At 62.7% G+C, this 23,947-nt stretch overlaps 1 protein-coding gene across 1 annotated transcript in view; it reads right to left on the bottom strand.

The window, feature by feature from the left end:
- The window catches only part of CACNA1C (calcium voltage-gated channel subunit alpha1 C), a 327,004-nt gene extending 306,247 nt beyond the window's left edge, over positions 1–20,757 (bottom strand). Inside the window, 3 exon segments of the mRNA XM_032473339.1 lie at positions 13,844–13,949; positions 17,415–17,736; positions 20,470–20,757. Coding sequence (XP_032329230.1) covers positions 13,844–13,949; positions 17,415–17,736; positions 20,470–20,623 — 582 coding nt within the window. The 5' untranslated portion in view covers positions 20,624–20,757.
- Positions 20,758–23,947: the final 3,190 nt, after the last annotated feature.

Below are 23,947 nucleotides of genomic sequence, written 5' to 3'. Positions count from 1 at the left end.
GTCACAGGAACACAGTTCAAATCCCCACTCCCCCAGGCCGTGGCCTCGCTGTGTGGCCCTGGCTGGGTCACCCTGCCTCTAACCTGCTTCCTCGTCCGCAAACGAGAGCTGAACACCCCAGAGTCGCAGAGTCCCCGTAAAGACAAGAACTCCTGGCACAGGACGCCTGCTCCGGAATTAAAACCGCGGTGACCGTTATCAGTCTGATTAAAGGAGGAGGTGGGTCAGAACGTCTGGACTGCAACGCGTCCCGGAAACCAGAGCCCTGGCCACGCGGCCCGGTTAAATACGCAAACGTGGGCAGCGGGCTTAGCACGTGGAAGCTTCGCGCGGGGCCGGAAGACAAGCTCCGATGCTGCCTTGCCCATCGGTGGGTCGGTGTCGCTGTGCAGGTCTTTTCAATGCAGTGTTTGAGTACGAGGGCAGAGCCGACGCTCCCAAAGAGACTGTCAGGCGGGCAGGGCTGCCTGTCACGAGATTTACCGGGGGTTTCTGGGGCTGTGTGGACGGCGGGCTTGCTGCGACGTGACACATTTGGGCCGTCTCCCGCCTCTACCTCCACTCCGAAGTCCCTGCAGAGACTGCGATTTCTTTAACACTTTATGGTGCCAATTCCTTCAGAAAGCATCGAAAGGCCTGACAGGTTTCATACGAGCACATATGTGTGTGTGACCGTAATAGTAAATAAAAAGCCCCAGAAGTCGCACAAACCTCTGCCCCGCCCAGCGCCGCCCGGCTGTCCCAGACGTGCTGACGGCACGCCGCCTTCCAGGGGCCCCGCACGGTGACAGCGGGAATCGGGGGGTCGGGGACTGAGGCCACGGAAACCCAGGTGTTAGGGCGAGTCTCACGGAACGGCTCTCCTGGGACAAAGCCTGCCGCCTGTTTGATCGCCCACAGATGGCCCCAGAACGGCCTGGGAAGGGGACGGCCCGCGCGCTTTGTAGGTCACGGGCCCCCCCTCCCCCTGCCGGCGGGCTTGGTTTCGGAACCCCTGTCCCGGGAGAGGCGCGCCCTCCCCTCCTCCCACTCCTGCCGGGCCCCTCAGCGCGTCCGGGCCCCCCCTCGGCCTCAGCCTCCGGCTTCCTCTCAACAGCCGGTCGGTGGAAGGAAGTTAACACGGCGCAGAGCGGCGGCCGCCGGGAAGGGCTGACGGCACGCAGCGTTGGTGGGTCCCCGACACCAGCCAAGCCGAGCGTCTGCTCTGCCCGTATTTGGTCGTCTGAGGAAGCTGTCGACGACGCTCGCGTCGTGTGAACGTCAGGGGGATACAGCTGTCTGGGAGGGGCCGGGCTGGACGGCGCCCCGACTCTGACTGCCATTTCCTCCCAGGTCCGCCCGATCTCTTGAAACTCAGCCAAACGGCTCGGTTCCTTTGGAGCTTCTGAAACCCAAACAAAGGCACCTCAGTGCCTCGGGGTCGCCTCCCTGTCTCCGGGAGCCACGTTCGCTTCCACAGATGCCGTCCTGGTCCTGAACTGTGCAGGCCTGCAGCGGGAGGGCACGGAGCACACAGGACTCCAGGGAAGTGAGTGTGCTCCGACCCAGGGGGCACGTCGGCCCGCGCGCTCTGCCCAGGTCTGGGTGGACTCCGGCTGCCCTCTCCCACGTGCCCGACGCTGGCCCCACGGGGGTCACATTAGTCCCTAGACCTTAACCTTGAATGACTCAGCAGAGCCTCAGGAGAGTCACCCAAAGGCCCGAGAAGGAGGGAAGGCTGACAAGGCTGACGTGATGGGAGGCACGTGCCCTCCCCACCAGCAGGCAGACGCAGCGTCGAGAGCATCTCTTCCAGTTTCACAGGAAACAGGATTATTAAACCCATCAGCGAGGAGAACCAGGGACTGGCTTTCCAGATGGTTCTGCTTCTGTCTGGACCCTGCCCTTCCTCCAGGGCAACAGCCTCTGACCCCCGCCCTCCTGCATCCTCCGCCAGGGCAAGGAGCTGGTCGCCTTTGTCATCCTTCCCTGCGACACCCTGACTCCCCGCCGACCTGCCTGCCCTCTGCCTCGCACGCTGCTCTGCGAACATTTTATTAAGGGTGATTGCGAGGAGGTGACTCTGCCGGTTCCGACGACGAGAAAGGGGGGAGATCCCCGGCGGCCCCTCCCCCCCACAACCTTGGCACGATTCCCTCGTCCTGCCGAGTCAGATCTACCCCCCCCGAGGGCGGGGACCCCAAGCCTCCGTGTCGGGTCCCCACGCGCCCACAATGCGGAGCGGCGGAGCCTCAGGTGGTCACGATGTGTCTCCCCTGCCGCCCCAGCCCGCGGAGGCATTCGGAGGCCCTCGTAAAAGCAACAGTACTTTCTGTCTGAAAAATGCTGCACATTTTCGGGGAGCTTTCAGAAACAGTCTCTCTGATGAGCTGACACCCATCCCGGAAAGCCCAGCGTTCAGTTCGGTGTGACTCGCTCCAAGTCACAGGTGGAGGCGAGGCTGGGGAGACCGCCAGCCCCAGCCTGCACCGCCTCCTCCAGGCAGCGCAGCCTCCCAGACTCTGCAGCGCCAGGGGGGCCTTCGGGCGAATTCGGGTGGGAAACACCAGCGCAGGGAAACCCACGCCCGCCCCACATTTACAGTCGTGGACCCTCACCCGGCGCTCCCCACGACGTCCCCGTGGCCCGGTGCCCCGGCCCGCCGCCTGGCACGCGGCTGCGTCCACAGACGGTCATCGAACGAGTGGAGGATAAAAAAGTGAGTGAAGCAGACTGACAAGTGCAGGACGAGGTGTGCCCTGACCACGAGACGTCCGACCTCAGGAATCCACTGGTTTCCGAAAAGCTGACCTGACTTACAGAATCGCACATGTTTGAGATAAAACAGCTTTAACATAAGCAAAGGGCCACCAGAGTAAACAGAGAGTTTTATGATTTTGCTCCAAGAGGCCAAGACCAAGATTCCTACTCTGGAGAAAAGGAAGAGAAAACATTATTCAGGCAGAAAACCCTCTTGAGTCCAGAAGGATAAAAACGACCATAAAAATTGTTTTTACAAAAATAAACAAGCTCTACTAAAAACGGCTGGAGACGCGGGGAGCAAAAACGACTCCGGCAATCAGAGTTTCAGCTCGCCCTGCGAGGTGAGGCAGCACGTCGGCCCGGCAGAGGGACGCGCTTCTGAGCGCAGAGACGTGGCTGCGGGCACGCGCTTCCCCGCGGACCAGTCTCTCCAGAGCAGCGCTGCCCTCCTGGCCCAGCGTGGCAGAGAGGCGACCAGTCTGCCTCCGGGACCCTGTCCTTGCTCCTGGCGGCAGGTGCGCCTGCCCTCGAGCAGTTGCAACCCACCCCTTCCCCTCCCTCCTTGAACTCGGCAAGTCTCAAGTTTCCCGACCCGGGGCCCTTCACCTGGAGCGAGAGTTCCACCATCTACCCTAGGACGTCTTCTCGTCACAGTCTAAGGGACAGGATGACACAGCCTCCCTTCCCCAACAACGGGATTCTACTTCGCGGTTTTCTCGGTAGCCCCCGTGAAACACTCATTTAAAACGAACGCAGTCACGCCCAACGTAAGTGTGCGTAATTTAGAGGCCAATCACAATTGAATAATTACTTTTTGAACTGGGCGCTGGTGCTCTGCCCCTGAGAAGGACGCCCCGTGAGGGCGTCCGCGGTGAGCACTGCGGCCCACACGCAGCAGGTGTCAGTGGGGATTTGCTGATAAATGCGCGCAGGTCGCTCCAAGATCGTTCTTGGGCTGAACCTTGAGGACTCACGTCTCTGTGTCAGAATCGCACCTTTTGCAGGAACCATGTCTCCTGTTTTCTCACCCAGACTCTCTCGACTGCCGGCTTCACCTGAGAACCACTTCTCGGAGGAAAACCTCATTTACTTTCCCAGCTCACACGATTCACCTGCTGCCTTCCAGGCTCCACCAACCACGTCGGGATCTCGGAGCCCTGCGTTCAGCCCCTCCCCTTCCCGTGTCTCAGCCCCGTTTTCTCCACGCCGGTGGAGGGGCGCATTTGCCCTGTACACCCACCCCGTGCCGGCCACAGGCGACTGCGGGGCTCCGCTCAGCTGCATGTGGGCAGACAGTGAACCAGCCCCTAAGGGTCAAACGCAGTGGTTACAAATTTATAGTCAAACGTCCTCAAGCAGCTTCAAAACTGAAGACACAGCCGTCCACGTAGACAGCATGTCCTGCTGGGCGCTGGGTGGGGTGGGTGAGAAGTCAGGGAGCTTCAGGACAAGCATCACCTCCCCCACAGCTCGCAAGAGCCAGGAACTCCCACGTCACGAGGCCCCTCGACAGAGTCCCTCAACCTGAAAGGGAGCACGGGGGACACAGGTCTTTTCCGGATCCTCCTCCTCGTCCGTCAAGCCCTGAAACTAGCTTGTGCGCTGAGCACGCCCGCGGGTCCTCCCTCTGGAAAGCGGGATCCGGTGCCGTCAGCCCGGAGAGGCCGCTGCGGGGGGACGGACACTCAGGCCCCGCGTGGGATGGCAGGCGGCTCCCTCAGGAACCTGGGTGTGGACAAGCTGCCAGGTGATGGTGGGGGGGCTGCGGCGCCAAGACCACGCGTGCAGAGCGGTCAGGACTGCGGCCCCGAGGAGCCTGGCCTCCGTGTCCCCCAGGCGTCCTCACGGGACCCCGAGAAGCGATGCTGTGACCACACCTGCCAGGCTTTCCTCTCCGACAGGATCTGCCCAGGCCCAGCAGGTGCCACTCCTGGGACGGTGAGTGGGAGCGATGACCGTCACCCCCTCTGTTCACCTTCCAGCACTCTCTGGGACATGTCCTGCTCCCCGGGCTGATCAGCGGGGACTGCCCCCCACCCTACTCAGAGCAGACCCCGACCCCCCGCGGCCTGTGCCTGGATCCCTCCTCCCAACCTCCTCGCCTGCAGCTCCGGACCTGGCGGCCTCCCCGTGGCCCATGTCACTGCTCACTGTCCCGGGGGTGGGGAGAGGGGCTAGCCCGCCCGGCACACGCGTCCTCTGAGCCGTGTCCACGCGCGGCCCTCTGCCGGCACCCGCGGCTCTGCGGTCTGTGCACCTGGGCCCGCGAGGGCCTGACCCAGTGGAAGTCCGGCCGGTGGAAGGCTGTGCAGAAGCCGCAAAGCCCGACAGCCGCCCTCCTTGTCCAGGCCACACCCTGTTTCCACGGACTCAGAGACTCAGGCCGGTTCCGGCCCTGACAGGGTGCCCAGAGCGCAGACAGACAGGCTTGTGTTTCCAACAGTCCCGTATGTTTGAGGCGGGCCAGGCAGGTGGTAGGACCGCACCTGCCCCACCCCCATGCTGGGAGGGGGACCGAGAGGAGGACCGGACCAGCTGCCCCAGGGCCCCCATGCGAGGGGACGGGCCGGGCCCCCACGGGAAGTAAGTTGGCCCGACGCCCCACCCGCCTCTGCAGCCACACGGCTCCCATCCGGCCTGGAAAGGTCAGGAACTAAATCTGGATTTCAGCCTGTGCTCTCATCCCCAAGTTATCTTGAGAGGAGGCCGAGGGAAAGTTCACAGGGGAACACGCCAGGAGGGGGTCAGCGTATGCGTCTGCTCCAGTGACGACAGCGGTGACCGTCGCCGTGAGAACTGGGCTCCATTCACAGCCGCTGGCCTTCCCGCAGCGCCCTCTCCTCTGGGCCCGACGCTGCAGACGGGGTTACCACCCCTGTTTCACAGCCCAGGAGCCTCGAGTCTAGGAGGTGGGGTGACAAGGCCAGTCCTGATGGAGCTGGAACCCGGGACAATGAGCCCAGCCCAGGGACGTCGCCACTGTCAGAATCCCCCGTGCTTCGAGCATCACGGCCCCGCGCACCCGCCCCCACGCCTTCTAGGTGGCACCAGTGTCTCACACACACAACGGCCCCCGCGGTTACTGGTGGAGGGACCGACGCGGTTGTCCCACACACGCAGGGCGAGGCCCAGTGACTGAAGCAAATGCCCCCCTTGCAGGCCTTGGGGGGCCACGGGGCACTAAGGCAGGGACTGGGAGGCACACCTGGGCTGTGCGGCCTGGCCGAGCTAATTCACTTCTCTGTGCCTCACTCTCCTCCCCCTGAAATGAAAGGCCTCCAACAGTCCAGGGGTCTCCCGGTGAGTCAGCACGGCCTCGCTCTCAGAACGCTGCCGCCGCAGGGCGGCTGGCGAGCGTGGACGTTACTGTTACAGCTAGTCGGACGGCTGATCTGACAGCTTCAATCACGCAGAAACCGGTAAGAACAAAGGGAAAGGAGGGGAAGAAAGGCTTCGGAGAAGCCAAAATCAGCGTCCCCAAATCCACCGTTAGGGCCGGTGCACTTCACCGCTAAGGGAGCTCCTCAGTGCAGACCCACTGCTCCCACTCAGCACACGACCGGCTGCAAGGGTCTGCGACCTGGCTCCAGGCCCACAGGCGCGGGCAGCGTGCCCCACGGGCAGGCCGGGGCCGGAGCCGGCTGACGCCCGCAGCGGCGGGCCCTGAGCATCACACGGGCCCTCCCGGACCCCAGCTCCGGGACCACACGTCCTCCGCTCCCCTCCCCACAAAGGCGTCACAGCCTCACAGCAGGTCCCACACTTGAGATGCCCGAGGACAGTGCAGTCCCGGAAAAAGGATGACTGTGCCCCCAATTTTCTTGTAAGGATCCAAGGATTCGAATTTTATATTCTAGAAAGACTTTCCTCAAATATACTTAGGTTAAAAGGAGCTGGTACATGAGAAGGGTTCCATTACCTGGAGTGTGAAAGTATATATGGAACATTTCTCGCCCAAAATGAACACAAATGGATAAAAATAGAGCAAAAGGTGTCACCTACTCAGACTTCAAAGCCGCGTCCCTCTCGCCCTGTCCTCGGGCAAGTGCAGAGCAGGCCAGGCCTCCTCCTCTGGAACCTCGAGGGAGGGGCGCCCCGCACTCAGAGCTGCGCCCGCAGGGTGAAGCGGCCTCCGTGCGGGACCCTCCGTCCACCGGAGAGCCCGGTCCCTGCCGCACTGGCCTCCCCACACCCCGTCCTCTCTCCTGAGGGCAGCGGGCCTGGGGGCGGGCGGTTCTAAGCCTCGTGCTGTCTGTGAGGGTGGCGGTGGGAGGGTCACAGCCCCCACGCAGCCCAGGGAGCCCTGGACACCTCCGCACCCGGAGGCCGCTGTCCCGTGACGTGAAGGACACACGCCTGCACCCACAGCACAGCGTCGTCTGCGTTTCAAGGGCAGAGCGTCTCCCTTCTCCGAGCGGCACCGTCCTCACCCGTGAAGCGGGAGGGCAACAGGATGGTCTCGCAGGGTTACTGAGACACTTCAGGCCCTTGGGCAGCGTCCGCACACAGAGCCGACACGTGAGCCACGGTCACCGAGTCAGAGCTCCAAGCCCTGCAGCGCGCGACCCGGGTGCCTTCGGCGGCCTCAGCTGCGCCCAGGTCACCTGCCAGAGAACCAAGCTGATTCTTTAAAACACCAGTGACTGCCGTTAGGGGTGTTTAACCCCGGAGACACCTTCACACTGCGTCTCCTGGGCCCCGAAACTTCCGGAGAACAGGGCGAAGCCTCCACCCCCCACACAGCCCTGGGTCCGTGTGACGCTCGGCCCTCAGCCACCAGTCACTGTGCTTCTGTGACCTCAGGGGACGCCATCTGGCGGGGTCCATCCCCCCCCATCCACTCGCTCAACAAATATTTATCGAGGGCCTGACGTGCGCCAGTCCCTGTAGGAGGCACCGGGGCCGAGCAGCCGTCCAGAGGGATAAATTCTCTGCCCTCAAGTAAACAAGTAAAGAGATACGGTGACTTACTGTCGTGGAGATTAGAAGCCGTGTTTGCAAAGCGCTGGCGCCTGGTGGTCGTTCCGCAGAGGGACTCACTATGACTGAGCAGGCGTCACTGCCCCACCGCCAGCAGACACACAACAGAAAGGTTCAGAGAGGGACGGGGGCCACGCAGCCCAGGCCTCTCCTCCCCGGTCAGCGCCTGCAGCCCCGGCCCCAGAACGGCTTTCAGGTCACACCCTTGCCCAGGTCCCAGCTGGACCCTGGGAGGGGGGCCCACCCTCCACCGAAACCCCTTCCCCTGGCCCTACATCAGGCTGACTCTCCTCTCAGAAGGCAGACTGAGCCCCGTGCCTCCCACCCCGCGGCCCGTGCGTGGCGCGGACTGGATTCTCCTCACCACAGTCAGCGTCTTGCGCGAGCCCAGGTCTGTGCAAAGTGTGCGTGTCCGGCGCGTTCGGACGCCTGCCTGAGATCAGTTCTCCGACTCATCTCAGAGCTCGAGGGGCCCTCAGCCGTGGGGGTGTCCCCGGCCAGGTGTGGCCTGGGAAGGGGGAACCTTCACAGAGCTCGGGAGCAGCCTGGCTCCCGAGCTGTGGCCAGGAGGGGCACAGGGTTGTCCCAGGCACAGTCACTGTGGGGCGGGGGCAGCCCCACAGCCACCAGGCCCCTCTGCTCCTCACCCCGTGCGGCGGGACCAGGAAGGGGATGCGGGGCTGATACTGCCCATGTCCCAGGGTGGGGGCAGCTGCCAGAAGCAGGCCTTCTGGGTTTCCTCCCCAACAAAGCTCTCCCGCAGGAACACTGGTGCGGCTCACCTCTGGGACCAAACAGAGGCAGCCCCCAGCCTCTGCTGAGAGCTCTCCAGGCAGCACACGCTGGACCGTGCGGACACTGCCCGGAGGGTCCACGGCCCTAACTCACTTCACCCCCACGGCCAGCTGAGGTGGCCACTGTCACCCCCATTTCACAGCATAAATGGGAAACTGGGCACCCCGGCGTTCTTCCCGGCACTCAGCGCCCTCTCCCCTGACCCCAGCCCCACAGTAACCCCTCCTCCCTCCACCTCCGGGGACAGCCTGGCCCTGGCTCCAGAAAGTACACAGCCCTGTTCTCCGCACAAGGTCAGATGCCAAATATATTCTCTTAACAGTTCAGCCCAAGCCAAGTCTGCGTGGGCCTCTGGGTTTGCAGAGCTGGGAGTTTTCCACGCACAATGAGTCTGCTCCGTGGAAACAGAGCGGTTTACCTGCAGGGGAGCGGCTGCTGGGGCGGGGGTGGGTGTCAGAGCGCTATTATACAGGACGTTCTGGGTGGCGGGTGGCGGGTGGCACTGCCCGTAACCGGACTGTGACGGATGCGGAGAGAAACGTCGCGTCAAGGGGCCAGTTCACGTTTCCGTCTGCTCCGCCGGCACCAGGAAAGGAAACAAATATGACAGATTGGGGTGCAACCGTGGATGCTAGACGGAGCACCAAACACACAGGCTTGGACTGAAATGATGAGGAAAAGGCCGGTAACGGTTCAGCCGGGCACACGTTCCACCTCCTGGGAAGAGAGGACGGGGACGGGGGAGGAAAGTGAACGGGCGAGTCAGGCCGGGGAGCAGGGCTGCGGCTGGGAGGGGCTGCTCCCTCCAGAGTGCCAGCGCCTTTGCTGAACAAACAGGTCGTCCTCGGACCCCACGAGGGGCCCTGTCGGCAGTTGACGCGGCTCCCCTTTCTGTCTGGATCCTAAAGAGAGCCGTGGGGAGAGGGCGCGCTGGCGGGGACCCACTCCCAGGACCTCGGAGGTCCTGGTCTCTCTTCTCAGAGACCATCCAGTGAGCCCTGGCGTCGGGGGGTGGGGGGTGTGAACACACCGACTCCCGGGCCCACCTGCACGCACAGACCGGGATGTGCGGGGCCTGGGGCTCTGCGCTCTGACTCCCAGCTGACCCTCACGCACCCACCGTGGCTGCGGAACCACCGCTGAAGGCGCAGCAGCGCCTACTACACAGAGCAGGGCTCCAGAGACGCCCTTTCTCTTCTTTTTTTTTTTTAATTGAAGGACAGTCAGTTACAATGTCTCGGTTTCCGGTGCACAGCGCAACGTCCCAGCCATGCGTCCACATACATACATTCGTCTTCATATTCTTTTCCTTTAAAGGCTACAAGACACTGAGTAGAACTCCCTGTGCTGTGCAGAAGAAACCCGCCTTTCATCTGTTTTTGTATACAGCGGTTAACCTTTGCAAATCTCAAACACGGCCCCTTCTTATTCAAACAAAAGCTATGCAAGCCGCGGGGGCGGGGAGGGGGGTTCTCAAGCTTCATTGCAGGGGCCCGTAAATGACCTGGGGACCGCGTTCACGTGACGAGGGGAGTTTCAGTCAAGGCTCAGGAAACAGCCGTCTGCACCTCCCGTTTCAGGGCCCTCAAGGCTGCAGACGTGGTCAGTGTCCCCTCCTCCCACACCGAGCCCACGCTCAGATCTCCTCACTGTCCGGCCTTGAGCTGCCAGAGAGACAGGTGTGAACCACCAGCCAGTGCCTCCTTTAAGCTTAAACTCTGTTCTCTTAGCTTCTCGGACACAGCTCTCCCCGATTTCCCTCCGACTGTCAGGCCAAGCGTCCCTGGGGCCGGGCACGCCCCTCCCCTCACCTGCCCCACCTCTCCCGCTGCACCTGCCGCAGGTGCTCGGCGCCAGACCCGGGGTTCTTTCCATCCCCCCACCCCGTCTCTCCCCAACACAGCTGTCTCCGAGCTCCTGCCCTGCACCTGCCCCGTAGGACGAATCCGCCTGCATTTTGTAGGAGCTCCTCACTTAACCCCAAACTGCCCCCCTCGTCCCCTCCCCCTTAAATGTGACCTTTCTCCCCAAGTCTTTCTCCTGGCTGACGGCACCTACTGACCCACATTGCCCCCCCAGCAGGAGGAATTTTAAAAACTCAGCCTCCTGGGCCACGCCCTGGAACTCCAAACCTGAACCAGAGCTTCCAAAACGCTGGAGTCTGTGCAGTTCAAGCTCTCCAGGCGTTTATAACAACCAAGAAGGGTCGGGAGTCACTGCCCTGCCCAACGGCCTCGCTGGTACAGAGGATACCGGTCCAGCTTGGAGCTGGGGACAGAAGTCTAGGAACAATTTACGTAGAAAGGGAATGAAAAATCGTGGAAAGCGGCTGAGCTCACCAAGGGAGAGAACGGAAAACCAGAAGGAAGACGGGCAGGACAGAGCCCAGTCACAGATCCGCAGACGCAGGAAGGGGAGTCAGAGAGACGAGGGCAGACCAGGAACCGACCGCGCCCCAAGCCAAGGCGTGGAAGTCTTCCAAGGGGCACCGGACAACAGCTGTGGGGGGGGGGGGAGTGGCCAGGTCCTGACCATGCTGCTGGCGCCCCTGCTCTCCTGCCCCATCAGCCAGCGTGGCTTCTGCTTAGCTGTTCGTTTCGGGGGTTTTCCTAGAGACTGTGGCCATCCAGTCGGGGCCCTCACTGCCCCAGGGAAGGCATGGCCCAGAGGGGTGCAGAAAATGAAGTCTGACAGGTGGCTTCTGAGGTCCAGGGCAAAGGTCAGGTCACAGACGAGTCTGGAAGACCCCAGAGGAGTTTGCTGGGCGACCGCGACGCAACAAAGATCCTAAGACGGACTCGGGAGCACCAGTGAGAAGCAAACATGAGTGAGACCCCGGGTGCATCCTGGAATCCTCAGCCCGTCCCGCCCCCGCGGCCCCAGAAGCGGCCCAGAGAGCCTGACGTGGGGAACAGGAGAACCACGCCGTCTGCGCGCGCAGAGTCCAAGGCCTCCCAGGAGGGTCCAGCGGGCGTGGAGCACACCAAGGGGTGTCTGCCCCCCGGGCCAGTAACGCAGGTGACCCCGGGAGACCCCAGACGGAGCCACAAGCCCAGGGGACGGGCCGAGGCTGACACCACCGGGCCCGGCGGGGCCTCAGGTCAGACATTATGTTCTGTTAGAGAAAGAAAAACAAGTCAGGTTTCTCCTCCTCCCGAGTTTGCCAGCTGAGACCCGTGTCTGCCGCACCCCGCGGACGGGGGCCGGGGCTCCGAGGGGGGAGCAGAGAGGAGCCGGCCGAGGAGGCGAAGGCAGACCCTGCCTCAGAAAAATCAGACTCAAAGTACGACCCTGTGTGTGTGCACACATCCCCGAAAGGCAGTTCAGGGACGGAGCCAGCAGAGCTGGGAAGTGTCTGTGTGTGTGTATGTGTGCGCACACGCATATATTTAGGATGGAAGGACACCCCCCATCTTCCCAGCACGCTTCCTTAATTGACAAAGTCACTGCCCAACCCACGGCTCGAGACAGGCAGCCACTGCCTTAGTAACTGCAACCCCCTCCAGGCCCCCACGCTCTTCTCTGCACCCCCAGTTCCTACTGTAACCCCCTGGCCATTCCGACCACCTCTCCCTCCACCCACGGCCCTGCCCCGCCCCACCCCGCCGGTCACCTGGGAGGCCAGAGCGACAGGCCGGGAAGCCTTGAGAGGTGTGGGCTGGCATGTGGCTGTCACCCTTTTCTTCAAATCAGTGTCACTGGGGTACAGTTCACACACAGTGAGATTCGCCCGTTGTAAACACACGGCACAAGGAAGTCCAAACCGTGCGACCAACAGCACCGCGCAGTTTTAGAGCGCAAGCGTCACTCGGCCGAGCGACTTGAGAAACCACTGTCTCGCCGCGTCTCGCTGAGCCCCTCTGTGCCCTCTGCAACCCCCACCCCAGAGGACACCCCGGGACCCCGTGCTCTCCAGCCCGGAGGGGTGGGCCCCGCAGACCCCAGCCCGCCCAGCTCCCCCAGAGGCCCTGCTAATCCTCCTGGGCTCTGAGGCCCAAGATGACAGCAGACCCCTCTGTGCTCGGGCCCAGAGTCGACCCAAAGCTTCTCTGGCTTCCAGAGAAGACGAGGATTCTTCCTCCAAACCGCAGATTAAGTGTGAAGCTTCTTCGGGGAGGACGGGGTGGGGCGGGAGGCGACGCTCGGGGAAGGAGAGACACCAACAGAGGCGGCCTTCCCAGGGGCCACGTGACACACTCCTCTTGTATTTCTCTTGACACAGCGAAGGCTTCCTGACTGTTGAGGGACACGTTTGCGCCTCCGAAGGCCACGTGGACTCCGGTGGCCGTGTCATCACTTGGCGCAGGAGCCAGCTCCGGGCCTGACCCCACACGTGGCCCATGGGCGGCGGCTGCCACCCTCACACCCCAAACATCGTCCAAGGTGGAGCTTGCAGCTCGTGTGAGAACCTGGCCACGAAGCCCAAATGGGCATCAGACGGACCTGCTGGTGGAGCCAAGGGAAAAGGGCAGCGGCCGAAGAGCAGGATAATGACCCCGCGATATCGCGAGAAGCCAGGGAAGCAGCAGGCGGCTCTCAGCTCCGCCCGCCTCCTCCAGGAACCATCTCATCGGACGGTCCGGTCTCGCTTACTAGAGGAAGGTGCTGGCGGCAGGAGAGGCGCTCTGTGGGGCTCCCGTGAGAGCCGTGGTGTCCTGGCAGCGGACGGCAGGGGACAGGGCTTCCCTCCGCGCCGGCGGCCCCGCACCCGGAGCGCCCAGCCGCGTTCCAGCGCTCCTTCCCCCATGCCCGGCGGCGCGGAGGCCTCCGTGATGACTTCACGCTCAGCCCAAAGTAAACACTCTCCACACGTTTTCCATGGACACATTCTAGCCCCAAACTGCCAGCCCTGGCCTCCCAACCAACCAGACGGAAAGCCACTGGCCCCAAGAACATAAAACCTTTCTAAGCAAACAGTACGTCTCGGCTGCGAGACACGCTTTCCTAAAAGCTTCCTAGAAATTTTTTATCAAGCACCGATGCTACAGATAACCCAAGCGACCCCTCCCTGCAGAACAAAGGCCCCGGAAGCAGACGCAACAGATGACCCAGAACGCTCGTTGATCCCGCAAACACCTGCCCTTGAGGGTGCCGCCCAGAACTCACACTCCCGGGCGCACACCCAGCTCACTGCCACCTGATGGCCACGTTCCTTCCGAACACAGGCCGAGAGACGACAGGTGCTGACCTGAACAGAGAGCAGCAGAGCTGACATCCGGGCAGATGTCCGCACGCGCCAGACACGCTCTCGCTCGAGTCCGCGTGACCCGCGCTCGGCCTCCCCCGACTTGGATGCAAAGGCAGACGCTCGCGACAGTGCACTTACCAGGTTGGAATTGGTGGCGTTGGAGTCGTCTTCTGGGAAGGGGATGTAGATGGCTAAGGCCACGCAATTGGCAAAAATCGTCAGTAAAATAATGATTTCAAATGGCCTGCGGAAGGGGTTAAGGAAGTTAACACGCCAGTGACACACACACGCACAGATATATTTTTAAAAACGAATCAAAGATTCATAGGAATTTTGTTTGAACAATACATTCCAAGCCCCTGTATTCTGAAAAGAAACATGTGCCTTTTTAAGTGCTCCTAGTGGGGCCCCGCCAAAATTTTTCCTAATATGTCAAAGCAGTGGAGGCCAGTCGCGTGCCAGAGTAAACACAGATTTCTGAAACTTTTCCCCGTCTTGTATTTATTTAGATTGCACTGGACTTCATTTTCCCTCACGTGGGCTCCAGGGTGGCTTTGAAAGAGCGGCGCCGTCTCCAGCCAGGGCTTGCCGACACCCGGGCTCCGGGGAGCTCACGGTGGGAGAGGCGGGCCCCGCGGGGTGCAAGGCAGGGACTTGACCTTTAGACTTCGCACTGAAGTCTGGAGATGCTACCTTCAATCTTTTAACCTGAAGCTTAGACTGTTTTTCCCTCCCCCCTGACTCTCTGACCGCTTCCAGCGAGCCTGAAGGTGCCGGGGTCCCGACCCCAGGAGCACGGCAGGCTGTGCTCTCTCCCTGCAGACGCCTGGCCTCTTCAGCCTGCGGGGGCCCGGCCCTCGGGGAGCCAGGCCTGTGACCCAGGGCCTCCTGACTTTCCCGAGGACGTGCCAGGCCCAAAGGGATTAGCCAGGTCCACCCCCCAGCACTCAGGGAGGTCCCCGTGCCCGGATTCCTGCATCAGAGTATCAGGGCAGACACATTCTCAAGATGAAAATGAGCAGCTGGGACAATACCCCTCCCGCCCTGCACCCTCACCCGAAGGCCAGCGCAGGGAGCCTCAGGGGCAACGCCCGGTTCGTGGACTTCACCCCCCACCCCCACCTCCCCAACACGGCCAAGCCTCCAGCCTCGTCGGGGTCCTACAGGAGGGGGAAGAAAAGAGGGTGGACTTTCCTGGAAGAAGGGGCCCCTCCGTCTTCCAGGGAACCTGCACTCACAAAGCTGATGAGTCTTGGGGCAGGAAGAGACCCTAGACAGCGTCCAGTCCAAACCCCTGAGGCCCAGAGAGCCTGAGAAACTTTCCCAAGTGCCCACAGCAGGTGCTGAAGCCAGGACCGTAACCCAGACCCCCGCCCAGAGTCCGCTGTTCACTCCTCTGCCACGGGCCGCCTCGGACCTGTGTCGCCAGGGGAATATTTAGCCCAGGGCCTCCTGGCCAGCGTGCCCCGAGGGTAGAGCTGGGCGTCCACACACCCAGCAGGCCTCACAAACACTGGCACTTCCTGCGTGTGCCCTGACGCCAAGAAGACGGCGTGCAGCGGGCCTGCCCAGCCCCCAATTTGACAGACACAGAAAATCAATCCACCTCTCCCAGGTCCCGAGCTGGCCAACGGCAGGGCCAGGGCCAGAGCCAGGCCTCTGACTCATCTTTTCCCATAGGCCCTGCTGCCCTTCGAGCAGGCCGAGGTCAGCGCCCCCAGACCTCAAGCATCACCCGTCTCCTCCAAGTGGGTGACGGCCCAGCCCAGGGTGTCTCCTGTGTGGTCAGTCCGCCCCCCTCGGTTCAGGGCGTCCTTATGTCAAAGTGCGGGGCTCCTGCTTAGAAGAGAAGGTGCAAACTGGGGGAGAACCCCGGATGCCCTGCAGGTGGTGTGTCTCCCTGGACCACCCGACACTCTTTAAGCTGCCTCCACGCCTGTGACAGCGTCCCGGGAGCACTGAGGGGCTGGCACTACAGGCCACCTCCTAACCTCCCACCACCCTTCCCAGCAATCTGGGAAGGCCACCACCCAGCCCCACTGAGGCTGGTCCACTTCCTCTCCTGCCCACCGAGGGGTACACGAGGTGGCTGAGCCCACCGTGGGCACCGGGGTAGCGGCCTTGCTAACACGGCGGCTCCCCCGTCCAGGGCCTGAGTCCGGCCTCCCGTGGACGGCATGTCACGCTCCCCGCTGCTCCCCTGCTGCCCTGGGTGTCACTGCTGCCCCCCTTCTTTCCAGGCCATGCGGTCACCTGGCCTTCACTCAGCGCCCAGGACTCCTCACCCGGGAGCCGCCCACCCCAGCAGGGGAAGAGAGGACGGGAGGTCTCGGGTGCTCGCTGGACACGGCCCCTGAGGTCTGGTTTCTGAGTGTGCGCCCGGCGGCCCGGGCTCCACAGCTCCTGCTAAATCCTGGGGAGGTGACCGAGGTTACTCCCCACCACAGACGAGGAAACTGCATCTCTGGCGGTTCGGATGAGCCTTGACCCCTCAGAGCACAGGCGGCAGGGCTGCTGGGCTGGGTGTCCAGGCCCAGACCCGGGTCCCAGTGTCCCATTCAGCATCCTCTGAACGTCCCCGGCACCTTTCCTCTGCACTCTCGGATCGCGGGAGGCAGGAGCGCAGATTCAGATTCGGGCTCCTGGACCTGAATCCTGCTCGGCCGGCCGCCAGCTGTGTGACCTGGGCGGTGCAGCTCCTCCAGGTCTCCTGCCCATCTCGAGGAGCCTGGCCGCAGGGCCCCAGCTGCCCCCACGCACGGCTCTGCCGGGCAGCCACGGCAGCAGCCCGACGACCAGGGCACCCACGGCCGGGGCTCTCACCCGGCCATCAGGGAAGCGGACACCTTGGCCCCGGGACAGACGGGCCAGCTCCACAGCCGCCTCCTCGCGTGACCTGGGGCCTGGGGGCTCTGGCATTTACCAACATTTCTCACTGAACTCTCTGGGGTCACCTTTTACCTTTCATCCGCTCCCAAGACTTTTAAATCTTTCCACGGAAACTCGTAAATGAAACCCAACACCCCGTCCTGAGCCCTGGGAGACGTGTGGACCGTGACTATGGAAACACTGGGCACTGAGTCCAGGGTTCTAGTCCTGCCCGCCACCAACCGCGGGGCCCTGTGGGTGCATGTCATCTGGGGAAAGTCGGGGGTGCACCTGCTGATCTTTGAGGGCCATGATTGCCTGGTGGGAGCCCAGCCCTTCAAAGCCATTTTCTCTGCAGGCCCCACTCACTGGGTTCTGCCCAGATAAAGTGGGTCTGTGCTGAAACCCAGGCGGGGTCCTCCACCCCAGCTGCAGAGTTCACACAGGCCTGGGCGGAGCGCCGGCACAACTTCCCAGGTGACGCCGGCACGCTCCCAGGCCCTGCCCCACGGGCCAGGCGCCGACCAGCACCCTCACCTCCGTGGGGCTCCTTCACCCTGGGCTGGGAGGTCACAGCCCAGGAGGAGGGGCAGGGCCCGCGTGTGGGCCACCGTTAACCCGGCACACAGTGGGTCCTGGGCAAGCTCACTACATCTGAGGCTCGTCTTCTCAAACACTGCTTATCATGCATAAAGCACCCCCCCCCGGGGGGCCTGTGACACACGCAGATTCCCAGGCCTGACCCCAGAGGCACTGCCCTCCGAGCCTGGGCGGGGCCTGGAGCTCCGCACTCGGACGGCCCCCGGGACGGGCACCCCGCGGCGCCCAGCACAGAGGATACTTCCACTCCACAATGCTGATGCAGGCCCTCCGGATGGGGTTCTTCAGGGTCAGGCAGAGCAGCGCGCGGGGCGGGCGGGTGGCCGTGGTGCTGCCCTGCTTCTTGGGTTTGCCGTACTGCTGCCGCTTGCGCTGCGTGGAGCTGACCGTGGAGATGGTGGCGTTGCCGGCGCTGCCCATCAGCTTGGCCTGCCGGGCCGCGTCGATGGCCGCCTGCCAGGACAGCGCGGCCCCCGGCGTGGGGATGTGCTCGGGGGCCAGCCCCGCGGCCGCGTTGGCGTTCATGTTGGTATGAGCCGGGCGCGGGCTCCCATAGCTGGGACCTGCAGGGCAGAGCACAGGGGACAGCGGTTATGGGGGGAGAACAGGAGAGTCTGCGGTACGTGCTGGATCCCAGGCTCACAATGTAAAACAAATCTTATTTCCAACTACGGGAGGAGCCGGGGAGGCCACAGGGAAACATGAGTGTGTGATGCAGGGAGCGCGCTCTGGTCCCAGCTCAGCCGTGTGACCTCGGACACGTCACTCCCCTCCCCTCAGTCTCACTGCGTCACGTCAGGGGGACAAGACCGGAGATGGACGCGTTACGGCTCGTGTGGGCCTTGGAAACGCAGGGAGGAGAAAAGGACGCAGAAAAAGATGACGATGCAATGCAATACGTGTCAATTAAATACATATTTATAAGAACACATACGAAGAGAGCAGAATGGCTGTCTATGGAAGGAGGAGAGGACGACGAGACCAGGACACGGGGACAGACAGGAAGGAGGAATGAATGCGTGAGAGCCACTGCAGGAATCAGGGCTGACAGACGGTGAATCGAAGGGTATAATTCACTCGAATCTCTGCACCCGAGTTCCAAAAACAAAAGAAAAACAAGGTGAAGGGGTTGAGCCAAAGCAAGGTCACCGCCAGGTGCTTCAAACCCATCTGGCAACGAGCGCTGGGTGGACGGAGGGGTTCGGAGCTGTGATGGTTTTAAATCACGTCAGCAAATCATCTGACATCATCCCATTGAGAAACAGGATCTCCACGCCCTCCTCCTGGAGTGGGGCTGGCCCTTGGTGACTGCTGTGAGCGAGAACGCACAGCAGCGGTGACAGCAGGCATGATCTCCAAGGCTAGGTCGGAGAACGCCGCCCCAGCCCCGAGGCCGCCATGCTGTGAGGAAGCCCAGCCAGCCTATGCTGGGGGGTCCCAGGCAGCCCCCAGGGGCTCCAGTCACCAACTGACCACAAGCCCATGACAGAACCCAAGCCAGAACCGCCCAGCAAGCCCATCCTGGATTCCTGGCCTGCAGAAACCAGGAGACAGCACGGCGTCTACAGCAGTAAAGCCACCTGTTTGGCTGACTCACTGCGTAGCATTTGGATGTGGGAAGGGCGCTGTGTGCAGCAGGAGGTGACCAGGTGGGGGCCAGGGACACGGGCAGGAATGAAGCCTGGGTAGGAACCCGTGAAATCCTGCAGAAGCGTCTGTGCATCTCAGGTCTGAAGGCAACTGACACCTTCAGGACTGTCCCTACGACACCGCGCGCACCTGGTGGGCTGGCCTCCGTCTGGTCGGCTGGAGCCTCACCCCAGGGATTCCAGATCCTACAGGGTTTACTAAGGGATGGGCTCAGCCGGGGCCCCAGGACAGACTGTGACCTTGGACTTGTCGGCTGGCCAGGTGCCACGGAATCAAAAGAACAGGGTAATAAGCCTGTGGGCAGAGAGCCCGGCACCTGGACGCCACGTCCGTCACCCACGAGACAGCGGCCGGAGCCAGACCAGCAGGCAAACATCACCTGCAAGCTGCTGGCCCAGACACACGGCCCCTTCCCCGCCCACCGCAGCACACTGGGTGCGGGTGAACACTCTGCCTCCCCGGCCACCTCTCCCCAGCTCTCTTCTTGGGCTCATCCCTCTAGGTCTGAGCGTCAAGCTAACTTTTGCTCCCAGTGTGACTGGCTGTCTAGACCCTCTCACCCCCACTGCCACCCTGTCCCGCATGGGGGCCAGTTCAGAGCAGAGCACGTGACCCGGCTTAGCCACAGAGCCTGGAGCCACTCTGCCCTAGAGACAGACTGAAAACCACTGGGCTCCTGCATCCAGCCACACCTGATGCCAGCCTTACCCTGAGCCTTCCGGCTCTGTTCCTCAAGAAACTTAAGCCGACCTAAACTGGGTTTCTGTCCCCGGAAACCAATAGGCTTGCTCAGCGCTACAAAGCTTGTACCTCCCTGGGCTGTCATTCCCACCAGATTCCGAAGTCTCTGTCCTTCCGGTAATCACACCAGTGACAGACAGCAAGTGTCCGGCCTTTGGCCAGCTGATGGGCATGACTGTCCAAAACGCTGTACCTAAGGGTTCTGGGACTTTCCTGAGCACAGCAGGGAGGCGTACGGTGATGGATTAGTGATGTCTACCAGGGGCACAAGAGGCCGAGAACGGCATGACGGCTACACGTACCCCCCACGACACCACGTAAGCATCGCAGGTCCGCTCTGGTACCAGCTGGTCAGCTGCCCTCCTTCCCCTGACAGCTGCCTCCTGAACCTTCACACCTGGCCCCCGTGGCATCAGAGCCCCGTCCCCACTCCTCAGTTCACCGTCTCTCCTCCTCCTGGCACGGACTCCGCGTCAGCATCACTCCCTCCTCGGGCCCCCCCCCACCCCAGCTGCCAGGCAGTGCCGCACCCCCGCCCCTGGGGGGAGGGGTTCAGCCAGGACGGCAGGACCCCGGAGATGCCAGCGCTTCCCAGGAGGAGTCTCGTCTCTCGCACGCTTGCCGCCGTCCTCTCTGCGCTCACCGGGTGGGTCTGAAGCACAAATCGAGGAAGACCCGCTAGGCCAGGCCTGCCCCTTTCCCACGAGACCCGGGAAGCAAAGGCTGGAGGAGTGAACTTGCCGCACCAAGGCACCTGCCGCCGGAGAGCAGCGTGCGCATCTCCACCGCGCGGGAGAGCGGGGGTCCGTGATGGGAGAGGGCGGGGTGCCCGCGGCCTCCCAGGGCTCCGCGTCCACGCCTCCCGGGGCCTCGCATGTGTGCCACACGCACACATGTGCACTCACATGTGGCCACGAGCAAAGCAGCTCCTTGGGGGTCACGGCCTGAGGTTGAAGGGGCTGCACTTCCTCCCCGAGAACACCCTGGATGTCGGATGTGGTCTTCCCGGGACGGCACCCACCACGCCGCCCGCCCCAGGACGGAGGAGGGTGGACGCATCTCTTTCCATCTGCCGCCCCGGACTGCCCGGGTCCAGCGGGCTCGAGTCTCACCGGGCTCACCAGCGAGGGCTGCGACTCTGACCTTCCCGTTGGATCTACGGTGAATAACCTTTCCTCCTGACCCCCGTTTGGCATCGACGATGCTGACTGGCCTCCGCTGAGCTCCAGGACCCACTTCTCCTCTCCTCTCATGGACATAAAAGCAGCCGTGTCTCCACCCCGTGGGATCCTCCAGACCTTGACCCTCTCCTGACGACGAGGCCCCAGCACCTCCTGCCCTCCCGCACGCCGTGGTCTTCAAACTCTCACCTTCGCCGGCCCCCCGGGCATTGTCCTAATCCCCTCTCTCACAGCCCGGCCCCTCCCCAAACCAAGCAATGCCAGAGGTTTTGGGCAACGTCTGGGAAGAAGGCAGGAAGCAGTAGGCAAGCGGACACATCCTTCCCCCCGGAAAGGCCAGGGTGGGAGGGTCCCGGGCGCCCCGAGGCATCAGGACCAGGGCTTCCAAGGGCAAGCGGTCGAGGGTCCGCGGAGCCGAGAGGGGGTCTGAATGCCTCGTCTTGGGGGGCTGACTTCGGAGGACTCTGCGCTGGGGGTGACCTCATTTATACCATGAACTGTTCCCAGAGCCCCAGGACCTCTCAGGAGCACACCATCTGGAGAAAGCACATACAAACAAGCCCGTGGGGAGAAGTGGAATGTCAGCCTCTCCCAGCCAGAGGACAGGAAAACAGCCGGCAGTATTTCAGTCCCGGCACCCGAGCGCTGCCACAGCCCCGTGACACCGCGGAGGGCCTCGAGACACACGCACACGTGCACGCACGCACACGTACACACACGCACGTGCACAAACGTACACGTGCACACGCACGCATGTGCGCACACGTATGCGCACATGGGAGAGACAGGCGTGGCCCTCAGCCGGCCTCACCCAGGCTGCACCTCGAGGCCCAGCTCAGCCTCCCTTCCTCAAGCCACTGTCCCCCACCCACTGGGATGACTCCCCACCCAGACCCGGGGCTCCGTCAGGCCCCCAGGCCCCCCATGACAAGAGGGCGCAGTGATCCAAGAATCCCAGGGCTGGAAAATCTCCATCTCAGGCCCCACATTAGTGGATCCGGAGCAGAGCCATGGAGGAAGGAAAGCAGCACTGTGTCCCTGATGGCTTCTGTTAGCACGAAATAACCACCCGATGCAAAGAGACCAATTTTCAAATTATAAAGCTGATTCAAAGCTCTGTCTCCTGGCTGCCAGCTGAAAAGATGCCACCAGTTAAGTCTGCGCTGGCTCCTGCCTCCCTAGACTCTCCGCACTGAGGCTCCAGTCTCTGGACCAGCCCCGGGGCAGAGGCTCAGCGGCCCGGCCACACGCGCACACACTAGTGGGTGCTCCCGGCCGGGCTCCTCCTCGTGCAGGACAAAGTGACTGCCACCTGTCACACAGCCCAGCCCCCTTGAAGACAGAGCAGGTTCCCCTCCTGCACACATGGCTGCTGCTGCTGCTCCAAGGGCCCAGGACGAGGCCAGGCCCCCAGGCATGTCAGCTCTGCAAGGGTCCTGCTCCCGGGACCTCCGCGAGGGAGGGGGTGATGCTGGGACCTGGAGCCGTTCAGCCAAGAACGGCTGAGTTTTTCTTTAGACCACCTCCATCGCCACACCTGGTCCAGGGCCACATCCTGAACCTACCCAGTATGTTTGCTACTGTAACGTAATGTCGTGACAGCGTGTCGTGATAAGGATGACCTGGGAAACGGCGCTGGAATCCATCCACCCGTGCCCCAAAGGACGTGCTTTTCCAGGCCCCCCTGCTTACTTCCTGGCCGTGATGGTGGGGGAGCACTTCTGGGGAAGAGGCTGTGAGCAACGATTTCCACCTCCGAGGCACCACCCCGGTCCAGGCCACCACCCCTCTGTCGCCTGCGATGCTGCAGGCACCCCTGGCACCTGCCTCCCTTCTCTTGCCCAACCTCCAGCAGCAGCCAGAATGACCTTTAAGAAATACGAATCACGAACCAGGCCCTGTCACTGTCCCAGTTAAATCTCTTCGAAGTCCAGGCTCTGGCACAGCCCGTGAGCCCGCGTGGACCAGCCCTCCCACTTCTCTGAGCCTCCTCCCTCAGTCCAGTCCAACGCTCGCCTGCCGCCCTGGCCCCGTTTCGCTCAGACATGCTGTTTTCACCTGCCGCAGTGCCTTTGCGCGCACTCGGCAGGCTGTTCCCTCTGCTCTCTGCTGCAGATTCCTTCTCAGATCTCCTCCCGACCCCCACCTCCTGTCTAACCAGTCAGACGGGAAACCCTGGCGGCCAGCAGGCTCCCCACCCATCTCCCTGCCCCCCGTTATCTCTGACTGGAGAAGCCCAACCCCTGGCACCGGAAGGGGTCCCAGTTAGCCACGTGTGTGGAAGAGGTGCGGGGCCGCAGGCCTGCTTCGCCAGCACGACCTCCCTCTTTGGCCTCAGCACCTTCAGCCGTGCACAGAGGGGGTCACTCCCCAGGACCGGCCTCAGTACACACACCACCACCCCCGCTGGTTACGGGGTGGAGGAACAGCAGTTCACACGTGCAAAGGCGAGGACCACGCACGCACTTCCTCCTCGGGTCCCACGCATCCTTGCGCTCAGCAGTCCTGCGGCGCAAAGGAAGGGCTTTCTCTCCGGCCGGGGGCCACCCGAGATCTTCTCAGAAGCGCTCGTCTCGCTGCAGGGACCAGGCGCCTATGTTCCCTTTAAGAGCGTAGCAGCCGACCTGAAACAGAAACCGAGCTTTCTCTGCCCATTAAAGGCCAAATGAGTAGAAAGCAGGAGGCCATTAATCTTCTCTATCTGGTGCGTGAGGCAGATGGCGGGAACGCTCGGACGGGTTAGACGCTGTCTCGGTCTCAGGAGATAGTGAGGGCCTGCCACCACCAGCCCGGTGGGGCTCACCCCGGGGAGGTGGGGGTCCAGCTTAGCCCTGTGCAGACTGGTGGTGGACTGGCTCAGCAGCCACCGGCCGCCGCCTCCGTGCCCTGCTGTCCCCGGGGGGCTTGGAGCCGAACACCCCCGTCCAGCCTCCCTGTGCCCAGACTGGTGGGGCCGTGGGCTCAGCCAACTCAAGACCCGGCTGACACTGAGTCAGGCGGGGGGGGGGGGGGGGCGGCACTGATTTCAATATTCTCCCTCTGTAGGGACAGACAGGCTCTGGCCACAGCTTCCTGGTCCCTGGACCGTGGATACGGTGGTGTGGTCGCGAAGCCAGCTGCCGGCACAGCAAGTCCTGACGCCTCAGCTGACACCAGAGTCCCCGTGCTCACAAAGGTCCGCTCCCCGGTGCGGTCTGAGGTC

The sequence above is a fragment of the Camelus ferus genome, chromosome 34, assembly GCF_009834535.1.
Source record: "Camelus ferus isolate YT-003-E chromosome 34, BCGSAC_Cfer_1.0, whole genome shotgun sequence".
Lineage (NCBI taxonomy): Eukaryota > Metazoa > Chordata > Mammalia > Artiodactyla > Camelidae > Camelus > Camelus ferus.
The sequence above is the reverse complement of the archived record's forward strand: the minus strand, read 5'-3'. Positions and strand labels throughout refer to the sequence as shown.